At 40.2% G+C, this 17214-nt stretch overlaps 1 protein-coding gene across 1 annotated transcript; it reads left to right on the forward strand.

Annotated features, from left to right (window-relative positions):
* Positions 1–85: 85 nt before the first annotated feature.
* LOC135465659 (alanine--glyoxylate aminotransferase 2, mitochondrial-like) lies at positions 86–17047 on the forward strand. The gene is given in 16 exon segments (XM_064742952.1): positions 86–346; positions 1894–1967; positions 3860–3901; positions 3903–4016; positions 4018–4043; positions 5227–5350; positions 6602–6696; positions 7625–7718; positions 8622–8687; positions 9721–9855; positions 11314–11406; positions 12251–12323; positions 12564–12712; positions 14133–14282; positions 14986–15084; positions 15724–17047. Coding segments are annotated over 16 exon segments (1482 nt in total). The 5' UTR covers positions 86–294; the 3' UTR covers positions 15820–17047.
* Positions 17048–17214: the final 167 nt, after the last annotated feature.

The raw sequence follows: 17214 nt of genomic DNA on the forward strand, positions 1-17214 counted from the left end.
GCCAAATACCGGCTTCCATAGTTTAGTTTGAAGCGTATGGCTGATATGGGCCATGTTGACCTAGATATATTAAATAAGGCGCTTTCACAGAGGGTAGTGTGTGTGTGTTACACGGATTTAGTATAGCGATTGACACTGGCTGATGACCACTATCCAGCTTGCACAAGCAGACTAGATAAGACCGGTTCTGACACCCGAGAACAACTCCACACTGTGCTTTAGTCAGCTGGTTAGACTGGTCGTGTTGTATAGGGTGCTAGTTTTGCAGGGACCGAAATATCAGCTTTAGGAAACATGTCGTTGTTTTGCAGGAGCATCGGTTACGTGAGGCGAGCATACGCTACGGGTAAGACGAGGGTTCAGCTTTGTGTTGTAAACTGTTATCAGCCTTGACATACGTGTGTGTGTCCAACACGTACGTAGGTCACGTAGAGTGTATCTCTCAATGCATATAGCACTGTATAACATTCTCCACGTTATATTGCTACATTCTCTTTCTTACGTTGCCACATTCTCCTTGTTATGTTGTCACATTCTTCTCATTATTTTGTCACATTCTTCTGGTTGTGTTGCCACGTTGTCACATTCTCCTGGTTATGTTGTCACATTGCCCGGGTTATGTTGTCACAATCTCCTCGTTATGTTGTCACATTCTTCTCGCTATTTTTGCCACATTCTCCTCTTTATGTTAGTTGCATTCTCCTAGTTATGCTTGCCACAATCTCCTCGTTATGTTTGCTACATTCTCCTCGTTACGTACTCACACTTCCTTATTATGTTGTAACATTCTCCTCGTTATATTGTCACATTCTCCTCGTTATGTTGTCACATTCTCATCGTTATATTGTCACATTCTCCTCGTTATGTTGTCACATTCTCCTCGTTATGTTGTCACATTCGCCTCTTTATGTTGCCACATTCTCCTCGTTATGTTTGTCACATTCTCCTTGTTATGTTTACCACATTCTCCTCATTATGTTGCCACATTCTCCTCGTTGTGTTTGTCACATTCTCCTCGTTATGTTTGCCACATTTCCTTGTTATGTTTACCACATTCTCCTCCTCATTTTGTCACATTCCCCTCGATATATTGTCACATTCTCGTGGTTATGTTGTAACATTCTCCTCGTTGTGTTTGCCACAATTCCTTGTTATGTTTACCACATTCTCCTCGTTATGTTGTCACATTCTCCTCGATATATTGTCACATTCTCCTCGTTATGTTGTTACATTCTCTTCATTGTGTTGTCACATTCTCCTCGTTATGTTGCCACATTCACCTAGCTACGTTGCCACATGTATGGTGGGTTTTGTGGACCACATCGATAATGTAATTAACAGTCCGACACAGTTTCCAATGGTCTATCACTAATGATAATTTCAACGTTTACGGGTTCTCTCCCTTTAACGTACTTATCCTTGTCTTTCGTTACACTTACGTTGCCCGGTGCCTTAATTCTCAGATGACTATATACGTATGGTGAAAAATCATTTGATGAAATGATTAAAAAAAAAGTGCCAAATAAGTCAGTCTAGAGATTTCTTCTTTGATCGTCACATGTCTGACATTTGGAATAACTAATTAATTTGCACTATGTTGTATGTCGGGCTTGTTTCTATTTGTCACGCTTGTTTAGTCGCCGTTATTATTGAAAACCAATTATTGTCTCCTAATTGGACAAGTTGTGGCAACGATATGACTTAAATTATCGTCAAAGTGGCGTCAAGCCATACTCATTCATTCATTCATGCCGTTAATATGCCTGTACTATAGAACATATATATTTCTAACTATCAGGACCGATGGAACTGTATGTCGATATTGTAGAGCCAGAATATGTCAGGCGAATTTGCGTAAATCTTATAATCTGTTTTTCTTTTTATCTATTGTAGCGGCCAGTGTGAAACCATCAAGTGTGTCACAGATAGAAATGCCTCCGTGTGATTTTACGCCTGACAAATACACGGTAAATGGATGGCAAGTATTAGGGAAGGGGATAGTAACTTTAATTTAAGGTGATGGGAAGTATAAAGTAAGGGGGTGGAAAGCACAGGCATAATGTATGGGGATTACAATGATAAGGTAAGGGGATGGCAAGTGTAACATAAGGAATGACAAGCATAAGGTAAGGAGAGATAAGTATAAGGCAAGGGATGACAAGTATAAGGTAAGGAGAGATAAGTATAACACAAGGGATGACAAGTATAAGGTAAGGAGAGATAAGTATAACACAAGAGATGACAAGTATAAGGTACAGAGAGATAAGTATAAAACAAGGGATGACAAGTATAAGGTAAGGAGAGATAAGCATAAGGCAAGGGATGACAGGTATAAGGTAAGGAGAGATAAGTATAACACAAGGGATGGCAAGTATAAGGTGAGGAGATATAAGTATAACACAAGGGATGACAAGTATAAGGTAAGGAGAGATAAGTCTAATGCAAGGGGTGACAATAATAGGTAAGAAGTTGACAAATGTATACGGTAAGCGGTGTAAGGTAAACATATGACAAGTATAAAGTACCAGTAAGGGGGAAGACTAGGTTGAGGTAACGGAATGGCAAGTATAAGGTTAATTGATGACAGGCATAAGATAAAGGGATGTAAAATATAAGGTAAGAGGTTGACACCTATAAGTTAGCGGTATGACAAGCATTAGGTAAGAGAATGACAATCAAGTATTAGGTAAGGAGATACCAAGTAGGCCTATATGGTAAGGGACCGCGTCGGTGGCAGTAATGGTTAGAGCGTCCATCTCGAAGTTTGGAGACCCCGGGTTCAAACACAGGTCGGATCATACCAATGACTTTAAAAATGGTACTTGCTGCTTCCTCGCTTGGCGCTCAGCACTGAGAGGTTAGGGAAAGGAAACATGACTGGTTAGCCCGGTGTCGGCATAATGTGACTGGGTGGGGTGTCATGTCGAAGATGTCATCTGATGTATATATTTGGCATGATACTTCACTGGCGGCAGCACATTAGCAGCATGAACTCGCCCTGCCACAAGAAGACGCTGTATATGTGCACATTCCCAAGGGGTCCTCGTCGTCATATGACTACAAAATTGCTAGGTAAGACGTTATACCCCGAGCATACCTAGACGCACATAAGATGAGAAGATGACAAGCAAAAGCTGAAGACATGAAACGGCATGAATATCTGGCCATCGACCCGTTAAATGAATATTCCGGAATAATTATTTTATTCAATCCAAGTTAGTAGTTCCAAGTTTTTATATGCACATTTACCATGGTACGGTTTTTATTTCTTTACAGCCAGGAACGGTTCTTAGTCGAGTGGTTAGTTTGTAGGACACTAGAGGTGCGAGTTCAACTCGACCTTCAACCTGGAGAATTTGTAGATTTTTCCTTTGGTCGACGAAGCGGGTATAGCCGTTTGCGCGGTATAGCAAAAGCTTGTAATACGCATACCCTGCTACAGACTACACACTAACAAAAAAAAAAACAAAAAAACATATAATTATACCTCTTTTAAAAACACAGTGCTTATAATTACCAATACAGTATATCACAGACTGTTTATGTTCCAGCAATATGGTGTGCACGTCTGGAGAAGTCAGTAACTTGCCCAAGGTCGGTGGTTTATACTCCGGGAACACCGCAGTTAAACACGACCGCTATCAGAAGAGGGAAATTTCTCGTGCATGACGTTAAATAACAATTAGATAAATAAATAAATAAGCAGTGTTAAGTTCACTCAGCTGATTAAGACATATATTTGGAGTAGGTGCAACGGACGGCAATTTTAATACATTTAAGAACATGTAAATATGATAAGCATCACTTCCGAATAATAAGCACAGGAGGTAAAACAATGGTTCAATGGTTCTTTTTTTAGGGCCCAAGTTACGAGGAAGCGTTAAGGATACGGAAGGGATCACCTCTTTCCGATGTTGACGTACTATAAGAAGCCGTTGATGTTACACCAGGGCTACATGCAGTGGTTGTTTGACATGGATGGTAGGAGATACCTGGATCTGTTTGGTGGCATCGTCCACAGTCAGCGTGGGACACTGTCACCCGTAAGGCTCGCCAGTCACACTAATGTAGCGTTTGTAAGGCTTGCTACCCACGTTAACATATCGTGCGTAAGGCTTACCAGTCTTACTAATGTAGTGTCGAATGTGGCTTTCTGATTGGGATATCGTGATGGTCAGCGTAGGACACTCTGGCCCATAAGGTTCGCAAGTCACACTAATGTAGTGTTAGTAAGGCACCCCCAGCCCCTTTAATGTAGCGTTCCTAAGGCTCGCCAGTCACACTAATGTAGTGTTAGTAAGCCTCCCAGTGGCACAAATGAAGCGTTCGTAAGGCTTGCCGGTCACACTAATGTAGCGTCTAATGTGGCTTTCTGATTGGGATATCGTGACCGAGAGCGTAGGACACTCTGGCCCATAAGGTTCGCCAGTCACAGTAATGTAGCGTTAGTAAGGCTCCCCAGTCACTCAAGTGAAGCGTTCGTAAGGCTCCCCAGTCACTCTAATGTAGCGTGCGCATGGCTTGCCGGTCATGTGGCGTCTAATGTGGCTTTCTGTTTGGGGGCATATCGTGCGGTCAGCTTAGGACACTGTCAACAATAAGGATCGCAAGTCACTTTAACGTGGTGTTTGTAAGGCTCGAAAGTGACGCTAATGTAGCGTTGAATGCAGCTTTCTGTTTGGCTCCCCAGACACACTAATATAGCATTCGTGAGGCTCCTCAGTCACACTAATTAACCGTTCGTAATGCTTCCCAGTCACGCTAATTTAGCGCTAGTAAAGGTCGTCAGTCACACTAATAAAGCGTTCGCAAGACACGCTTGTCACACTAATGAAAGTTATTTATGATTTGTCTTGCTTAAGTCACACTAGTAAAGCGTTCGTAAGACACGCTTGCCACACTAATGACAGTTATTTATGATTTGTCTTGCTTAAATCACACTAATAAAGCGTTCGTAAGACACGCTTGTCACACTAATGAAAGTTATTTATGATTTGTCTTGCTTAAGTCACACTAATAAAGCGTTCGTAAGACACGCTTGTCACACTAATGAAAGTTATTTATGATTTGTCTTGCTTAAGTCACACTAATAAAGCGTTCGTAAGACACGCTTGTCACACTAATGAAAGTTATTTATGATTTGTCTTGCTTAAGTCACACTAATAAAGCGTTCGTAAGACACGCTAGTCATACTAATGAAAGTTATTTATGATTTGCCTTGCTTAGGAAAGTTTTGGCGGCTGCAGGAGCACAGATGAAGAAACTTTGGCACACGACAAATATTTATCTACACCCTGCAGTCCATGAATATGCCGAAAAACTAGCCGCCAAAATGCCGGGAAATTTAAAGGTATCGTAACATCAACAGAAACAGCATTTACTAAGGACATACACAACCGCCAATCAGCAATGTGTTCTGAACATACCAAAGTGAATCACCAAGAGCAAGCCACCAGGCCTTCATGTAATGAAAACAGCATGCCTAGATGACTAGCGAGCTCAAACGGCAGGTATAGAAACCAGGATGCTTGAAATAAATCCCAAGCATCCAAAACATATTGGAGTCTAGATCGTCGTAATAGAGATTCTTATACTAGACGTCAATCATAATAGACGTACTCGCGAGGCATTTTCCAAATCAAGGCTTAACGCGAACCACCAAATAGCTAAGAAAGCATGTAGAGTAAGAAATTAGAACGCATTGCTACGAGTCACCAGTTTTCATTGTTGACGGCATAACACAAACCAACCAATAGCTCAGAAAATGTATGGAGTAAGAAATTAGAACGGATTGCTACGAGTTTTCATTGTTGACGGCAAGAGGAGTTCTAGGCTAAGTAATGAAATCAGTATCAAAATCGTGAGGAATGCTAGCTTAGAAGTTGTTGTTAATCAAAATATTTATCACAATTGCAAAGTTTCATCGCAGCTGTTGATGTATCCATGACCCTTTGTTCAACGCGATGGAGGCAATACCCCTATCCCTCGGTTATGCCAAATTAGACCAAAATTCTGAAGGAGAGCGACAGAGATCCTGGACTCTCCGCTCATATTTATATACAACAGCACGGTTAAAGAAAGAATAAATTTAAATAAAGGCGCACACCATACAGAGTAAAACCAGAGAGGTGACGACAGTGTGACATCTGGCAAATGGCCAGGCGTTTGTTGGAATATCATTCAAGTACCAGTTTTCGCAGTACTGACTTGTGACTTGTAACCCAACACATGCGAGGAAATCATGCGAGATGCATACGAACCATATTCCTTCAATATATTGCTATCCAAGTGAAGGTATTTCACAATATCAAACTTGAGATTATCTCTGTTGTGGTCCGGTTTCTGGTGTCAAATTTCGTACTTCATATACTCTTTTAGTTCTCTGGTGGTTTATGTTAAACGTCGTTTTAGGAAGTGGCCTTGCGATTATACGAATGTCTGTTTTCGACGTATAGATTGTACAAATATATGCAGGGTTTGTAGTTGGTTTGATAACTAGCGAAGGTGGACATTTATCTTTCACAGATTGTGCCTGAAATTTCATCTTCATAGTTGATGATTCATAGTCAAGTGTGATATATGCCTCTTCTCCATTCTTCAGGTGGTGATGTTTGCAAACAGTGGATCTGAGGCTAATGACATGGCCATACACCTGGCAAGACTCCACACAGGGGTGTTTGAAATCGTCTCAACCAGGTAACACCTGGAATATTCATGGCCTAGTGGTTAGTGAGATAGCACAGCGCAATGACACAAGAACCTCTTATCAACGCAGTCGCTGTGAGTTCAAGTCCAGCTCATGCTGGCTTCCTTTCCGGTCGCACGTGGGAAGGTCTGCAAACTGAAAATGGTCGTGGATTTCTTCTGGGCAGTGCCCGCTTTCCTCCTACCATCATACTGTCTGCCATCGTAAAATTAAAATATTCTTATGTACATCGTAAAACACCAATCAGAAAAATAAATAAATAAACGAGGTGACGCCAAATTTTTTGCTTGTCCAGAAAGAAGCCAATAAGACTCCACCTTTATCGGTTTAACGGTTGACAGAACCTGGCACGAAGCATGACCTGCAAAGACACGTGCTGTCAATCTCAGCTAATCACAGCCATTTTACCCAATCCAATTTATTCTAAAACGCGGACAAAACGTTTTTTTTTTAGTGCAAGGCAGTCGAAGATGTAAATTTGCTGGATTTCATGCAGGGTGTTGATATCTTGTCAGAACATATTGTCAGATCCTCGTCCGTATCACTAACATTACCTGCTCACGCAGGCCGGTTCCAAGCTGTGTAAAAACACATGGTTCTCTGGGGTTAGGTGGCAGTTCTTATGAATACGAGCACAACTATACATAAATAATGACGTATTGTAGAAAAGACTCGAACTGTAGACGGCTTTGGCCGACTTGGGTGAGGCGGATAGTATTTCCGATGTATTTATTTATAACTTTTACGCCATGCTCACGAATGTTTCACCAGACGACGGCTGTAAGAATTATGGTGGCAGGAAACTTTGTAGAGCCCTTAGGAATGTTCCCTATTACATGAGATACATGTATTAGCTACTTTCAGAGGGATCTTACAGTCTTTGATGTTGCATTGCCTGTTGTGGGTTTGTTTGTATAGGAACGCATATCACGGAGCTAGTCCTCATCTCATGGGACTGACCGCTCTTAACACCTGGCGATACAACGTCCCCACCGGATTCGGCATTCATCAGGTATATGGCCTTTCATACGACAAGCGAAACACATCTCGTGCTTAAATGTATAACTAATTTTTACACTCGTAAAGGAAAAGACTACTTAAAGATTCTTTCACCTCAGTAGATGGCCTGTCATATTCATGCCGTTTGTTTCATTTCTTGAGTATATATGCCTCATTTAATTTACCCAGAACCTGTCTAACCTGCTGCGAAGAGATTCGATCGTGATTTGAACAAAATGTTGCCCCTCCCAAAAAACAACAACAACAAGACAACTAAAAAATCATTTAATTGTATATAGCTGGCTTTGTCTGAAGATCAGTGAGTGAAATTTAAATGGAAAACAGTCTTTGCGTGAAAATGTTTTCATGTACCTAAACGTAGGAGGGCGATGATGCGTTGATGCCCTAGGAGCTATGAGCGATATTTTATACTATTAATATTGGTGACAGTGGTGAATTATGCGTTGCAAGTGAACACTTTGTTAGCCACCACTCCAAAATCTAGTACAAATGTGTTTTAATGTGGTACACTCAAAAAACTAATCTGTCATGTTGACAAATGTTATGCTTGCAGAGCGATGGCAAAATTGATTGTTATTGCTACAAAATATTACGTTATAGATGACAGACTTCTATTATTCGAACAGAATACTTTTGTTGGCATAACGGAATATTACATTGTTCAAATCTTACGTTGAAGTAACAGAAATTATTCTAGAATCACTGAGTGAACATAATTGTGATAAATTAAATTTACAGATTACAGTTGCATAGATGTCGATCTTTTAAATTACATTGGAAGTTTTGGAAAAACCAAATGCGATGCCAGTGGATAAGGGTTGACCAAGTTTTTCGCTACGGTGCTATGCATTTTACTGCTAGAACCAATTGTAAACGCTATTTGTTCTGTATGTAGACGATGAACCCTGATCCATACCGAGGCCCCTGGGGTGGGGCACGATGTCGAGATTCTCCAGCCCAGGTGAGTCTCATGCTTCGAGTTTAAGATTCTTAAATATTTTATATAGCCAGATTTCAGGTTGAAGATTATAGCTTACATCTGATAGGTAGGTTTTGTCATCAACGCAACCGCCAATTAACTTCAGAAGTTCTGACCATGTTTATTTTCTTTAGAAGTTAGTACATTTTAATGTATATCACAGCTACTAACAGCTGTTCTGAGTTGTCATGTCACCGAATCCAGGGGCATAATGGAAAATTGTAATGTATGATGATTGTTTTGGATGTCATATGGATTCAAGATAAGCTTCTTCAGTAGAGGACAATTGTAGGGCGAGGCATCACATCAACCTCTTCAACCCAGGTCGAGTCATACCAAAGACTTTAAAGATGGTAATTGCTGCTTCCTCGCTTGGCGCCCAGCACTGAGAGGTTAGCGCAAGGAAACAGAGCTGGTTGGCCGAATGTCAGTATAATGTGACTGGGTGGGTGTCATGCCTGGTGTCTTCTGCATGATACGTCTGTGGCGGCGGCACTTTGATGTTATGAACTCATCCTGCCACAAGAACGCACAGTACATGTATATGTATGCACACCTAATGATTCCTCGTGTTCATATGACGAAAATTGCTAAGTATGACGTTAAACCCCAAGCATTCTCTCATTCATTCATTCCTCAACCTCTTCACATATGAAAGAGCAACTTTCAGAACAATGCATGCACATTTGTAATTTGATTTTGGAGACATAACTACATTGGTTGGATTGGCCAGTTTCAGGGCTTCACAAAAAATATAACTTTATCAGTCAACAGAGAATAATGCCCTCAGAATATGCTTGAATAAACACCTTGCAAACATGCAAAAGAATTAGAGTAAATGTGGAATGTAGGATTGATGGATGTCATTCTGTTTGACCATCTACCCGATGACGTACACACTAATTGATGAATATTGAAAAATCAAGACCACACCGTATTGTTTTGCCAAAGTCTTTAAATAAATAAATAAATAAAATTTTCTCCAGAAACTCTCGGATTTTTTTCTCTCTGTCAGACTGGCAGATCATGTGACTGTCCCAGCGGTCAGTGTGCGGCCTGTGACATGTACGTAGATCAGTTTGAAGACGTACTGAGGTTCTCTGTTCCCAAAGGAGGCAGGGTGGCGGGATTCTTTGCCGAATCTATTCAGGTGAGCTGTCTAGTAAGGTGAGTTGTCTATTCAGGTGCGTTGTATATTGAATAGGCCAGAAAAAAAACGACAATCGTATTAAATTTGCAATTATTTAGATTGTGTTATTTTTTTAACATAATTAAAAATTCGATATTTATTTACAATGAACAGTTGCATCAACTGTATAGGATGTGACACATTGCATCTGAATACTCTGAAATTTGTTGCTATTTTAATAGTATTTGGCCCATAGTGCTGAAATTTTCATGAAAGGTATCTTATATCCATTATATGATGTGTGATATATCAATCTTAGATTTTAAACATTTTAAATAACTTTATATGAAGAGGAAGTGTTATCGAAGCTTCTTCTTGCGCGATAAATACATCCTCAAGAGTGGGGTATGTATTGAGTAAAGACAATGGACTCCAAAGTACAGAACTTTTGAGGTTCCAGAAATCGACGGATTCGTCTCACTACACTTTCGAAATTACGCCCACGTTTCCATTTTCCCAACACTTCGGAAATTTTTCCTCAGTACTTGAACGTCATCAATATTTATTGATCTACAACCCACGCAGCTGAGGCTTTTTGACAAAAAATCACGCTACAGTTTCATGAAAGCCACCCTATTTTCACCTCTATCTAACTGAGTGAAGTCTCTAAAAACGAACGTGCAGCACGAGTGCACAGAACTAACAAAATTGAACGTCTGCACCTTTATGTACTAGAGGTAGGCAACTTGTGTACTAGATATACACAATTTGTGAACTTAAGAAAAAAATGTGTATTGGTGGTACACACTGTTGTGTACATCTAGTACACGAAAGTGTAAATGTTCGATTTTGTTAATGTTGTGTGTACCGTTGCTACACAGTAGTTTTTAGAGTGAAACGCAATGTTTGGTGTACAAACCTGACATGTATCTATAAAACAGGGAATATGCTGTAGGCCTTGGCTTGAATCCAAGGCTCTCTGGTTCGACCTGGGCCTTAAGTTAGGACGTTTATACCGAAGGACTGTGGTTTATTCCGGGTTTCCTCTTTCCACAAACCTGACTGTCGTTATACAAATAAAATTATGAGTGCTTTGATGGAACACCAATGGAATGAATAAAAATACTCCTTTTTCCCACAAACTTAATCGTCTTTACATAAAGGAAATTTTGAGTACTTTATTGACGCCAAGGGAATAAATGAGATAAATAAACACAGTCATGAAGTGTATGGCACACATGACATTATGGTCATATCCTGATGTCTGAAGGTTTTATATGTAACCGTGTTTCCCCCCCCCCCACCCCCCCCCCCCCCCCCCACCCCGGGCTCTGTCAGGTTTCCTCTCACCATAACGTTGGCCGCCGTCCTTTAAGTGGAATATTCTTGAGTACGGCGTAAAGCACCAATAAATAAATCAATAAATATTTGTAACTAGCAATACAAGAACTAAAGGACACTAACCTTTTTGTTTGACAGGGGGTCGGTGGTTCTGTCCAATTTCCCAAAGACTACTTGAAGAAAACTTTCCAGATGGTTCGAGAGCGTGGAGGCGTGTGTATATCTGACGAGGTATATAATGTGTGCTTATATGGAGATCCTATGCCTTGCTGATATTTACGTTTTCTTGTCTATGGTTTCGATATTGATATGAATCTGAAACCTTTGGCCTCGGTTACAGAAGTATTCGTAAACTATTTTTCATATTTTTCTGAAATTTGTCTGAAGTCAGTATAAAATTCGCTGAAGAACACAGGTCTTCTACCAATAGGCCCACGATGTGCATAACTGGAGCCGCTTGTACAAAGGGATCGTAAGCTTAAGATCATTATCGTGGCCTTAACTTACAATCAACACCCTCTTGCACAAAGGGAATGTGAGCTGAGATAGTCGTAACTTACAATTAGAATTTACATTCGAGTCGACCTGTTGTAAATATTTATAATCGCTCCAAAATTAACGTCAATTACAAATACTTGCCTTATGTACACTTATTTAGTAATTTTGGACTCGGTGTGCAAAGATGTGCTATTTAATTGTCTCAAAGACCGTTTCATGGACGAGTCAATTTTGGAATACAATCGGGATGATTATACAATCGCAAAACTCCGAAAAGTTACCTTCATTGTAAAATTCCTGTGTAAAAGCGCTGTAATTTATTTTGGCAATTATTTTTACACTCACTTGTACACTCAGTTGTATGCTTTACCGTCGATTGTAGCCACGGTTTCTTTCTGCAAGTAGGCCTTATACATGTATGTCAGATGTGGCAGAGCTCGTCAGTAGCTTCACATTTCAGTTTCCTCCACCTATGAATTGAAAAGTTGAAAACTGATAAAAGTGAAAAAGTATTGAGCATAGCGTTAAATGACAATGAAGGATTTAAATGAATCAAGTAGCCGCTTGATTATTGTAGGTTCAGACTGGATTCGGTAGAACCGGCACGCATTATTGGGGCTTTGAAGGGCATGGAGTTATCCCAGACATTGGTAAGCGCTTAGGTTGGCTACTCTTGTCACATAATTCCGGTTTACTAAAGACACTTAATATCTTTTTTACGGGAAACATGTGTCGTGTTTCAGTAAAACTTAAAAGGGGATGTGTTTTATTTGGTCCTGACTTCACCGAAGCCAAGCGAAAAAAAGGGGGCGGGAAAAAAAACAAAGCTTAAACGCCTGCAAATCTATGCTGTCGTATATCTATTGTTAATGTTCTGATCTGTGTTACAGTTACCATGGCTAAGGGTATAGGAAATGGCTTTCCACTGGCCGCCCTTGTAACGACTCCGGAAATAGCGGCTAGTTATGCGCAGGCGCTTCACTTCAACACGTTTGGTGGCAATCCAATGGCGTCTGCCGTCGGATCCGCAGTTCTTGACGTAAGTTACATATAGTGTTACATACGGTTATGTTCTACGCACTGAATATTGCTCATGAAAGATGAGAAATGTATTTTATGTCAGTCATCTAAAGATCATTCAGATTCACATTGTCAAGGGGAACAGCTCTTTCAGACATATTTTCACTCTTTACTAGAAACGATTTCACTGTTTTGTTGCTTGGAGTTCAATTTTGCCGCTGTCAAAATGGTGCTTCCTTGTAGCATGGGAACTATTGCCGCCATAGTTACGTTGCTGCCTCACTGAAACCATCTGTCATAACATCTAATAGAATCACATTATACTGACACAGGTCTGCCTTGTACTCGATCTATAGGCTAGCCTTAAGTATATCCATGCAGAAGGTGACGTGGTTGACAATTTAAGTTTTTATTTACCTTGACATCATTATTATTTGTTTCCACAAAGATGCATAATGTTTTTTCCTTTAACGTCTATTAGTTATTACGATAATGAGAATTCCATAAACATGCTGGAGTGTTTCCACGGATTCTGCGCGATTCTTTGTCGCACTGGTTAAGGCAGAGCGAAAGGAACCTGCCCCATGTCTAACATATCTGACGATGATTTATTGATGGGTTGGGTTGGCAGTGTAGTAGTATCGCAGTTGTCAAGGTATGGGCCTTGGAAACACTGAGGAATGCGTCGGATAATCGCAACATAATGAAGCAACATTGATGTAATCGCATATCCGTGGAAGCACAGACATAATCGGATGATTATTCCGATTGGTGTCTTTGTACATGCAGGCCCCAATATGTGACACAAACACTGGCATTAGGATATCACGCAGAGGTAAACGTTGGATCAAATAAACCACTTGCCGCAAACATTCTGCCCTTTTGCCCTCTGTTCCTAATTCCTCTGCAGCTTTATTCAGGAGGTTTGTTTTAGGTACTTGCCGAAGGTTGATGGTTTTTCCCAGACACTCCGGTTTCCTTCATCCGTAAAGTTGACCTGAAATAAATAAGTAAATAAATGAACAGGCGCAAATTTGCAAGAGCTATGACATTCCCCGCATAGGAGTTGGTCTCGTCTTGCATCTCGTCTTGCATACACTCATGTCCCTAGTTAAGTGAATGTTAAAAGACAATAGGCCCATGTTAAAAGATATTAAATGCCAAAAGTTTAACCCGCAGACAGACCGACCGACCGACAGACGGAACGACTGTGGTAGAAAGAACCAAAGACTTTTAAAATGGTACTTGTTGCTGTCTCGATTGGCGCTCTGCACTGAGAGGTTATTGCAAGGAAATAAATAAGAATAATAGGAAATAAAACAGGACTGGATGACCCTTTGTCAGTATAATGTAACTGGGTGGGTGCCGTTGAAAATACGTATTCAGACCGAAAGTATACTCATAATGAAAATTTATTGATTAACATATTTGTCTTGCAGGTTATAGAAGAAGATGGATGCCAGCAAACAAGCCACGAAGTCGGGACGTACTTTCTCCAAGAGCTTGACAAACTCCGAGATGAAATCGACATTATTGGTGACGTCAGGGGAAAGGGCCTAATGATTGGCGTAGAAATGGTTAAGAACAAGGTAAGCAAAAAACTTTGTTTTTGATGTATTTAGATTCAAAGAGAATCTTCACAAAAACAGTCTGTGGAATATTCGTGGTACTATGGGTTAATAAAAATATCACTGCATTTTTGCATAAAAACATTTTTTTATCCCCAATAATGCTCCACCCATCTGTCTGAGTGTGTTATGTTCTTCCACAATTTTCAACAGATTTTCACGAAACTGGAAATTTGTGTTTACGATAATATGTAGATGTGCCTGAGCTTTGTGGACCCATTCCATGAATTGTTCCCCAAGTTATTAAATGAAACGAGATCATCTCAATACATTTCTTGAAAATAGAATTTGAACTTGAATGAAATGAGACCTTGTCAAGGGAACTACTCCTAAAGTTTTCATGAAGCCTGGGAGATGCAAAGTTGGGTACAGCGCATAAATGTGCATGAGGTCTTTTGTGTGCTTTAGTTAACATACAAGTAGGCCCTCACAGAACAAAATACCTAATGTATTTTGTCAAAAAAATGAAAGGAAGACAATTACGACAAATGTGGATGATAGCTAATGACGATTCAAACGCAATGCCTTGCAAGAGTGAAAAATTTTTGTTTCTAGAAGAAATTTCCTCATATTTTGTCATGATCAACATCTTTTAGAAGTGTCCCTACTTTTAAACATCTTTCAATGGACAAAAGAATTCTTATAGTGTTGTTGTTGTTTATAGGAAACGCGTGAACCCTTGGATGCCGAAACAATGGGGGCGATCTGGGAAAAGACGAAGGACATGGGTTTACTTGTGGGGAAAGGTGGTTTGTATGGAAATGTAAGTATCAAATTTGGCGATTCAGTTTACAGGAAAAGGAAACGAGTAATATAATCCGAGTTATTCTGGAAGAGGGGTGAACGCAGACGTAGAGTGACACAGTCATTGTTTTTCTGTTGAGCTTGGTTACTCAGTAAATCAATTTAACCTGAAATTCTTGCATGGACAAGGCATGCACTATTGTAAAACCACCGGAAACACGATATCGCGTCACTTGTACCCCACACACAAATGGCTAAAAGGCAAATCAGGGTTCGTGTGGGGTAAGCGGAAATGGCTGCGCTCTCGGGTTATATAAATAATAAATGCATATATACATTTAGTTTGGTGTTGCCTCATATTTTAAATCGCATGTGGTCGGTTTATACCCGGTACCTGTACTATTTATATGTAGTCTGTCAGCAACCTGCGGTGGTCGTGGGTTTCCCCCGAGCTCTCTCCGGTTTCCTCCCACCATAATGCTGGTTGTCGTCGTATAAGTGAAAAATTCTTGAGTACGGCGTAAAACACCAATCAAGTAAATAAATAAATAAATATATAAATACTATTTGTATAGATTAGTTCTCTTCTTTGCAAACACGCCCAAGAAAAAGAGAAATAAGCAGAGCAACGTGGTTTTGTTCATCTTTCTGTCCACAGGTCTTCCGAATTAAACCACCAATGTGCATCACTCAGGCAGATGTGAACTTTGCCCTTTCTGTGATAAGAGAAGCCATAGTGTGTGTGACGTCATAGATTGTTGAGCCTTTTGGTCAGGAGTCCGGGTTTATCAGCCTCCTCCAAATCGAGGTATCGGAAAACGTTGAAATAGTTTACATTAAGTCACGAGTGGATACCATTGTGCATGTTTGTAAATTCAAAAATCTATGAACATTTTAATCATAACGAAGTAAAGTGTACAAAGTCAGTATGAGATATATGTGCGGATGGGAAGAAAGAGAACTGGTATGGGTGGAAGGGTGCTGGGTGGGCTGGGATGAGGTGGTATGTGGTGAGTGTGGCGTAGGAGGCTCAAAGATGATATTTAGTGGTGGCTTGAACTGGTCATAAAATGCCCACTAAATAAATGTCAGTCAAATGTTTAAGCAAGCTTATTATTGCAAGAGGTCATAAAGAACTTTCGAGTGCAAATATACCGTTAGAATAGTCCCGTGCAATTAAGTTCGTACCAATGACTGTTACACCAGAGTTCCGACAACGTTGTCGTAAAGCTGACTTTATGCTTTTATTTCTTTTACCTTTGTTTAAATTACCTTTGATTGGGCTTACTTGTTAACAACCACATTTTACGGTGGTAAATTTTACTCTGAGCAATTTGGCGAAAGAGAGAAATGTTTACATGAGCCCACCGTGTTTGCCATTGTTCAGCTATTGCTAATTTGTTAGGTACGTTCAAGCGTGCAGAATTGTGTACAGTTGGGAGAGGAAAAGTAGTTAGGATGACAATAAGAGTTCTCTCCCCTGTCCTGTGAGCCAGTCTATTACAATAAGTCATTGAGAGTGTCTCAAATAATATCTGTTACAGTTTATATATTATAATATGTATACTTGGGTATATCTCCCCAAACTGAGGACATGGCACTGTGCCACACCCCTTTGCCTAGGTACAGCCTGCATTTTTCTCTACAACATATCCATCGAGCATCATTAGTATAACCTTCGTTTCTTTGAAGTTCTTACAGTGGAAGTGAAGTCATAACATTTTGTCAACATAGTAACCTCCAAGGGGCCAAACCCTGGGTAAGAAGTTTTCAGTTTACGGACAAAATTCTGATATATTTTTCACCAGGCGCAAAATAAGAGAACCGATAATTGATCTCTGACCTACATGGGTGTGTGGTAATATTATCCATTCACTTCCATACATAACGCATGTGTAACCTATTTTTAGATCTGCAGTCGAAATCAAACGGCATAAAACTCCACGAACGTGTACATTTCATGTGGAATAAAGTTCCATTCCAAATACTTTGCACACTACTTTGTTCTTTCATTGTTGGAAATTGTATCGGTGTTATTATGGACAGTTATGTACATCATCTTTTCCTGTACACTAGCTATTGCGAGTTCAAGTCATTCTCACGCTGGTTTCCTCTCGGGTCGTACGTGGGAAGGTCCTTCAACAACCTG

This window comes from Liolophura sinensis, chromosome 5 (assembly GCF_032854445.1).
Source record: "Liolophura sinensis isolate JHLJ2023 chromosome 5, CUHK_Ljap_v2, whole genome shotgun sequence".
Taxonomy (NCBI): Eukaryota; Metazoa; Mollusca; class Polyplacophora; order Chitonida; family Chitonidae; genus Liolophura; species Liolophura sinensis.